At 42.9% G+C, this 8,648-nt stretch overlaps 2 protein-coding genes across 2 annotated transcripts in view; both read left to right on the top strand.

Moving 5' to 3' along the window:
* Positions 1–2,279: 2,279 nt before the first annotated feature.
* On the top strand, positions 2,280–7,635 carry LOC119421432 (serine/threonine-protein kinase SMG1; the record flags this gene model as incomplete). The annotated part of the gene is given in 3 exon segments (XM_037688788.1): positions 2,280–2,456; positions 2,534–2,640; positions 6,907–7,635. Coding segments are annotated over 3 exon segments (324 nt in total). The 3' UTR covers positions 6,985–7,635.
* A 617-nt stretch (positions 7,636–8,252) lies between these two features.
* The window catches only part of hao1 (hydroxyacid oxidase (glycolate oxidase) 1), a 104,186-nt gene continuing 103,790 nt past the window's right edge, over positions 8,253–8,648 (top strand). The window contains exon 1 of the mRNA XM_037688786.1: positions 8,253–8,417. Coding sequence (XP_037544714.1) covers positions 8,281–8,417 — 137 coding nt within the window. The 5' untranslated portion in view covers positions 8,253–8,280. The remainder of the gene's footprint in view (positions 8,418–8,648) is intronic.

Below are 8,648 nucleotides of genomic sequence, written 5' to 3'. Positions count from 1 at the left end.
TACCAGGATCACAGACTGACCAGAGTCATTCGCTAGCAGAATGTCATTACAGACCCTTACTAAAGCTGTCTCGGTGCTGTGCAGTTGTTTAAATCCTGACTGAAAAATCTCAAAAATTCCATTTACATTCAAAAACCTGGTAAGTTGACTAAAAACTATTTTCTCCAAGATTTTAGAAAGAAATGGAAGTTTTGAGATTGGCCTGAAGTTTGAACAAACTGCAGGGTCAAGTCCGGGTTTTTTAATGAATGGAGTTACCACTGCATGTTTTAAAACATAAGGAACCACACCTGTAGCCAAACTGTTGTTAATAATGGCAAGAACAGAGGGTCCAGTTGATGGTAGAACCTGTTTAAATGCAGCAGGGATGGGATCAGCAGGGGAGCCTGAGGGTTTCATGTGACCAACAACATCATTTAAAAATGAGAGTGAGATGGGGTCAAAGTGACTGAAGACTGCTGAGCAGGGGACAAGAACTGAAGAGTCGGCTGTGGAGTGTGGAATTGATGACCTAATCGACTCAACCTTTTCAACAAAATGCCTGACAAATTTCAAAAAGCGTTCAATACAAAAACAACTGGACTTTATTTGTAACAAAAGACGTTTCGCTCCTCATCCGAGGAGCTTTCTCAATTCAAAGAGCAGAGAGTGAGAGATACAGGTTATAAGGCTGAGTGAGATAAGACACACACACATATGTAGATCGGCAATTCACACCTAAACACCTTAACAGTAGGGGTTTCTTAAGGCCTTTGTTACTCTAATTCACAGTCGAGGCCCCTCTGTTCCCATCAGGTGTGAAAACAGACTGGGAATCTGTTTTAAAGTTGCATTATAGATTTTTGAAAGTGGGAATCTGAGGCCTCCTCCTCTGTTAAGAGACAGCTTTTCTCTTTTTACATAAATTGCCTCCTTCACCCCCCTCTCAAACCATCTGTGTTCTCAGTCCAAAATGTGCACATTTTGGTCCTCAAAAGAGTGTCCCTTATCTGTGAGGTGGAGGTGAACAGATGAATCTTGTCCTGAGGAGCTGGCTCTCCTGTGTTGAGCCATGCGTCTGTGAAGAGGCTGTTTAGTTTCTCCAATGTAGAGGTCTGGACAGTCCTTGCTGCACTGGACCTCATACACTACACCACTCTGTTTGTGTATGGGTGTTCTGTCCTTAGGGTGGACCAGCCTCTGTCTGAGAGTCCTGCTGGGTTTGAAATGTACTGGGATCTTGTGTTTGTTGAAGATCCTTCTGAATTTCTCTGATACTCCAGCAACATAAGGGATGACGATGTTTTTACGTCTGTTGTTCTCCTTTTTCTTTTTATTGGTGTGCTTTGTAGATTTCCTCGCTGACTTGACAAAAGCCCAGTTAGGATATCCACATGTTTGAAGAGCTTCTTGAATGTGTTTCAGTTCCTTTTCCTTCCCTTCTGTCTTCGTGGGGACGCATTCGGCCCGATGTTGTAAAGTTCTGATGACAAACTCTGGAAAAAAAAAAAGTAAAAAAATAAATAAATAAAATAATAATGAATAAAATCAAATGATTGTGTTGTAAAGAGCTTTGAGTATCTTGATTAGATAGAAAGGTGCTATATAAGTACAGTCCATTTACCATTTAAATAAGGTGTTTGATTTCCCCCCTGAGTCTATTCAAAAGTTCACAATAAGATGTTTTGATGTGGATCACAGTTCATGATCTTGTCTGTAGTCAGAGAAAACAAACTGAAGTTTCTGAGCTGCATGCATTCAGCTGGGACTGCTGCAAGATTAAGAATAAAGATGAATTCATTGTGAAATAATTCTTTATTAGATTCTTGAAAATTACTGTTATCTCGCTTTACAAAACTGATTGACAGCTGCTGCTGATTATGACTTCATAACTTTCTTCATGTCTGTGATGCTGGTGAGACATTTTCATCAGAGTTCAGAGTTTAAACGGTGTGTTCACCAACACGTTCACCACACAGAACATCTCTGAGCTGATGTTGGACATGACTCCAGCCTCCTACTCTAACAGTTCTTGAGAAGGCTGTGTCTGGTACGTCTTTACTCCGTTCTCGTCTGTCTAAAGGACACCGGGCCAGAAGATTTGTTCAAATCCTTTACAAACTGGAGCCTCGAACGGTTGAATCTTGCCTCTTTGAAACATGATTTGTTCAGATTATTGATTTTAAAATGTTCTGAAATCTGGAATCATATGAAGGAAATAAGGTTTCACTTTAGAGAAATTCTAACTATAAATATATTAAAGTTTTTTTTACACCATGTTGTATATTGTTCTGGTTCAGCTGTTAGATGCAGTGGAGTGAAGACCCAGCCAGACTCAATGTCCCAGAATGCACGCAAAGCAATGCCACGTAACCTGGGAACGCCCACCGACACCCCGCCAAGTACTCTCTTGACGAACAGCAAAGGTCTCAACCCCAGTCCAAAGAGGGCCGTTCGAGACCCTAAAACAGGACGAGGTACTGCTCCTCTCTCCCAGCACCGTCTGCTGTTAGCACCACACAGAGTCTAACAGGTGTTTCATTTCCTTCTGCAGCAGTCCAGGAAAGAAACTTGTATGCTGTCAGTGTGTGGAAGAGAGTTAAAGCCAAGCTGGAGGGCAGAGATATCGATCCCAACAGGAGAATGAGTGTCACCGAGCAGGTAACACAAAATCTTTTATCATTATACGAGGTCTGAGAGGCTTTCCTCTCATTCCAGCTCAGCTGTGTGTGTGCGTGCGTGCGTGTGCGTGTTGGTTAAGACCATTGGACTTCACTGAAGCTGTAGAATAATCTCAACAATTCAAGATAAAATGCAACAGAAAAAGCATTACCTATTTATTACCATCTAAGTTAAAAATAATAAAGGGCTTTGAATTTAAGGTTTACTGGTGCACTACAACACGTCACGGTGGAGCAGTGGTTAGAGCTGTCACCTTACAAGAAGGTTGCAGGATCCAGAGATTAAAAATAACAGAATATTCAAGATTAGGGATATACAGTAGTCCCTCATATATCGCAGGGGATCCGTACCCTGAAGCCCCGTGATGAGTGAAAAACCGCAAAGTAGGAATAGTAGTACATGTAGTAAGTAGTAGTTTATTTTAGTATTCATATACAGTGAGGAAAACAAGTATTTGAACACCCTGCGACTTTGCAAGTTCTCCCACTTAGAAATCATGGAGGGGTCTGAAATTTTCATCTTAGGTGCATGTGCACTGTGAGAGACATCATCTATATAAAAAAATTAATATCCAGAAATCACAATGTATGATTTTTTAAATAATTTATTTGTGTGTTACTGCTGCAAATAAGTATTTGAACACCTGTCAATCAGCAACAGTTCTGGTCCTCAAAGACCTGTTAGTCCTCCTCTATAATGTCCACCTCCACTCCACTTATTATTCTAAATTAGAAGCACCTGTTTGAGGTCGGTAGCTGCATAAAGACACCTGTCCACCCCACACAATCAGTAAGACTCCAACTACTAACATGGCTAAGACCAAAGAGCTGTCCAAACACACCAGAGACAAAATTGTAGACCTCCACAAGGCTGGAAAGGACTACGAGGCAATTGCCAAGCAGCTTGGTGAAAAAAGATCAACTGTTGGAGCAACTATTAGAAAATGGAAGAAGCTAAACATGACTGTCAATCTCCCTCGGACTGGGGCTCCATGCAAGATCTCACCTCGTGGCGTATCAATGATCCTAAGAAAGGTGAGGAATCAGCCCAGAACTACACGGGAGGAGCTGGTCCATGACCTGAAGAGAGCTGGCACCACTGTTTCCATGGTTACTGTGGGTAATAAACTAAGACGTCATAGTTTAAAATCACGCATGGCATGGAAGGTTCCCCTGCTTAAATCAGCACACGTCCAGGCCCGTCTTAAGTTTGACCATGACCATTTGGATGATCCAGAGGAGTCATGGGAGAAAGTTCTGTGGTCAGATGAGACCAAAGTAGAACTTTTTGGTCTTAATTCCACTCGCCTCAGTGAGAGCATTGAAGATGAGTCATGGCTGGGTCTTCCAACATGACAATGACCTGAAGCACACAGCCAGGAGAATCAAGGAGTGGCTCCGTAAGAAGCAGATCAAGGTTCTGGAGTGGCCTAGCCAGTCTCCAGACCTAAACCCTATAGAAAATATTTGGAGGGAGCTCAAACTCTGTTTCTCAGTGACAGCCCAGAAACCTGCTGATCTAGAGAAGATGTGTGTGGAGGAATGGTCCAAACTCTCTGCTGCAGTGAACCTGGTGAAGAACTACAGGAAACCTTTGACCTCTGTAACTGCAAACAAAGATGCTGTACCAAATATTAACATTAATTTTCACAGGTGTTCAAATACTTATTTTCAGCAGTAACACACAAATAAATTATTAAAAAATCATACATTGTGATTTCTGGATATTTTTTTTTAGATTATGTCTCTCACAGTGGACATGCACCCGAGATGAAAGATTCAGACCCCTCCATGATTTCTAAGTGGGAGAAGGTGCAAAGTCGCAGGGTGTTCAAATACTTATTTTCCTCACTGTATGGTTGGGCATCATTTGAATTTGAACGATTCCAATTCTTAGTTTTGATTCTGGTTCCTATTGATTCCCATTCTTTGTGTAGGCAGATAAAAAAAAATTACATGGTATAAATGATTTTCAGTAGTTAGTCAGAGTTCTTTCTGGATGAAATAATTTGAACTTCTGTTTAAATTTTAATTCTATGAACTTTTTACTTTTTGTTAAATTTACTAAGAATTTCTCACAGAGCTGTTTTAAACCAGTTTATAAATATCAAATTTTTGAACTTCAATACGTTATGAATTTTCACAGGGGTACACTTTGACAAGAGAGCTTTATTTTTGAAAACCTCATGGAGACACATGTCCAGTGTGTGATGCTGCTGCCATGTTACTGAGCTCCCACTGATGGACTAACCTGCTGCACAATATCAAACAAAGAGCAACTTGCACAACACAGTCCAGATTAGCAGCAGGTACAGTATCAAATCAGAAACGGTTCTTGTTGAGGAAAATGATCATATCTGCTTCTCAGGCAGCATGTGTGAGTGTTCTGGACAGACAGTGTCTCCTGCAGTGGAGAACATGTTTAGGACTCTTATCATCTCCCTAATTGACATTAGAACTAGGGCTGCAACAACGAATCGATAAAATCGATAAAAATCGATGATTAAAAGCGTTGGCAATGAATTTCATTATCGATTCGTTGTGTCGCGTTATTATGCATCTTTCACAGCGCTGCGGAGCTGTTTTGTTCACCTGCAGTTCATTGTCAATGCTGACTGACTGAATAAAGTTAAAAAAAAAACTCTGCAGTGCGAGTTGAACAGAGCGAGGGGGAGGAGGAAGCAGAGGCTGTTTTCAAAGGAAATTAAATACATTTTACAAATGACCGACCCAGAGAAAACGGTTTGACCCAAGTGACTGGGATTTGAACCAGCAACCTTCTCACTGAGAGGTGGCAGCTCTATCAACTGAGCCACCGTTTCACCCAAGTTGTTCATCTTCAAGGAGTAAAGGGTGCCATCACTTGTTTGTAGTCTTGCATTAGCACATTGCTGGAAATAATCACGAAGACCAAAGAATGTCCCAAGACTACAATAGTCATATTTTCAGCCTGAAGCTGATTAAAGCAGCTTTCTGTTAACTAAAAATAATATATGCAAGTGTAGGTTTGCTAAATATAGTAAAATAAATCAATCAATAAAATGGTACTGTCTCTTATCTTGATTTAAAAATCACCAGGGGTTACCGTCAGTAAACTGTTTATAGTTTGTTGTTGTGAATGGACCCAGTCACTTAGTGTCAGTTTGATTAAATAACAGAAGTCAGAGATGTCCAGTCCAAGGAAAGGTCCACCCAGAACTTCATATCAGACCATCCAGAAAACTTGTCGTAAAGAGTCTTCATCCAAACTGGGAGCATATATATTTCATGTTGCTGCTGATCTCTTTCATGTTGCTGCTGATCTCTTTCATGTTGCTGCTGATCTCTTTCATGTTGCTGCTGATCGGTTTCATGTTGATATGTTCATTGGTGCTCATCTGCTCACACAGACTCATGCTCATGTTTGTGCTGATGTTCGACGTAATGTTTTTATACTACTAGTGCTTAGTGTATATTTAGTAGATGTTTTTCTTAGTTCATATCTTAGATGTGATCATTGTTTTATTGTTGGATGTCACTGGGACCCTGTGGACATAATTCCGCTCCACCACATGAGGTGCGAATGACAATAAAGAAACTCTGACTCTGATATAGGTTCACAGGAGACACTTTTACTTTGTAAATGTGCCGCAGGACGTTAATGAACCTTCCCGCTCCCTCAGAAACTGCTCTAACTTGAACAAGCAATAACTGTGTATAAAAAAGACAAGGCCTCTTGATTTTCTAGAGAAGGATGAACAATACTTCTGTCCCACCAGTCAGGTGTGGTTTTGCCCACAGAGCTACCATAACTCCTCTCCTTCTCTACATATGTTGATATTTTGAACCTTTCAAATCCTTCCATGTTGAAAACTGTATGGGAGACAGGTTCTGGACTGCTGGTTGGTGTTCCAGGTTCCACAGACCTTGAATCTGTATGTGACACAGTTTTATGCATCGTTGGATTCTACATCAAACCCACAATACTAACGACATGTTTGGAGCTGTCCCTACAAGGAGTTCTGGTCTGAAATGTTTTAGTTTATCATTTAGCATAACAGGAGAGGATATGGCTCTTAATGTTTGAACTGACTTTATAGCTTTCAGATGTCTGCTGGCCTGGCTGGTGGACAGGTGGAGCCCAGATGAAGGGTTTCTGCAGCTCCATCCCACCTGTGTTTTAGTTCTTGACCACACTTTGACTCTAAAGATGAGCCGCTGCCCTTCCACCCAGTCTTTATTTAAATCTGCTTTTTTGTTGTTGCAGGTGGACGTTGTCATCAAAGAGGCTACCAACATGGACAACCTGGCCCAGTTGTATGAGGGCTGGACAGCCTGGGTGTGAGCACTGCGCCGCTTCATGTCTTTGGTCCAGCGAAGGCTTGGAGATCCACCAAAGTCCTGCGGGGCTTGGGTGTCGAAGAACAGCACCGGGCCACCCAAGGAGGAGGAAACGGGAGGCGGATGCTTCGTCCGCCCTTCCAAACTCCTGGGCAACCAAACTGGGGCAGCAACCTGATGGCATCGCTGCAACCACACTCCCCCACAACCACCGGCGAGCAGGACTTGGTTCTTAGTGGGCCTGCAGACCCACCTTCCTTTTCAGGGTTTGGTTGGGCAAAAACCAGTGCCGGAAGTGGGGAGAGGGGGGAAGGAGGGAAAAGGCCTCCTCACCGTTCAACTTGGACAACCTTCCCCCCTTACCTGCGAAGCTCGTGTACCTAAACGCATCACTGCATCCGTCTGAAGGCAGGACGAAGACGTGAGCTGTTTGCCTCTGAAGTGGTCTTCAGGGAGGACTGGACCAGGGTCCAGTCTCAGATGGACAGACTTTTCCATGGGCACTCTTTATTTTCACCTTTCCGTTCTGTGACATGTGGTTCTGATTGGCCAGAGGACGAGACGAGGGGCATGAAGGCTGAACACAAAAGATGATCAGGACTCTTGGAACACCGGGGACACAGAACGTGCTCCAGTTAGATCCCGTGATCTGAATGTTGTCTAATCTGATCAGTAGAATCTCGTCTGTCTGTGGATTAAACTGGACTACCTGAATGGTTCTGAAGGCTCATCCATGAGACTCTCAGCAGTTTGTCACCACGGCATGAGAACCTCTTAGTTTTTGCTTCAGTCTGGATCTTTAGGCTGCGCTGTACTTCCAACTGTTTGTAGGAGTAGACTTCTTTTTCCTTTCTTTCTTTGACTTGCCTGTTGCATTTTATGAATCTTGACTAATCTAGTTTTACAGTTTTATTATAAAAATTATGTTTGTGGTGAAGGTGAAATGTGTTAACTCCAAGTTTTTATTGAATTTTGTTGAATGCCAAATAAACGTGGAACTGAGAAGCGTTGCGTGTTTCATTGAACGCTTTGGCACGTCTGAACTGCAGCATCTGGTTTCTGGTCCACGTGCACACTTCACGGTCAGCTGTCACTGTTTCATAACCTGGCAACAAACTAAACACAGGAAATGAAGTTTCTTGTAATCCCGACTGATCAGAACAGAGCTAATCTTGTGTAAACTAACATGAAGCTGCACATGCCTCCTGCAGAGGTTAATGATTACAGCTGTGCTGCTTATTTACAGCTGGTCCCATCGCTGCAGTTAGACAGGGACCAGGTCTCCGCTGGTACCAACAACATGCTGCAGAAGTGCGTGTGTGTCTCTGACTTCGAGCAGGAAGCCAGGAGACTTCTTCCTAAGGCAGTATACGACTACTACAGCTCCGGAGCTGATGGACAGAGCACTCTGGCTGACAATGTTGCAGCCTTTAACAGGTACAGTTTGCACACACTCAGAACTTCTGATGGACTAACCATTACAGCAGGAGGTCCAGACAACATCTGCTACTCACTTTTTTTGGGTCGTGGGGGTCACTGGTGCCCATAACCAGCTATTACTGTGGGAGAGGCGGGGGACACCTGGACAGGTCTCCAGTCCATCACAGGGACACCTGGACAAGTCTCCAGTCCATCACAGGGACACCTGGACAGGTCTCCAGTCCATCA

Source organism: Nematolebias whitei, chromosome 15, assembly GCF_014905685.2.
Source record: "Nematolebias whitei isolate Nwh7 chromosome 15, NemWhi1, whole genome shotgun sequence".
NCBI lineage: Eukaryota > Metazoa > Chordata > Actinopteri > Cyprinodontiformes > Rivulidae > Nematolebias > Nematolebias whitei.
This window is presented reverse-complemented; position numbering and strand designations above follow the sequence as displayed.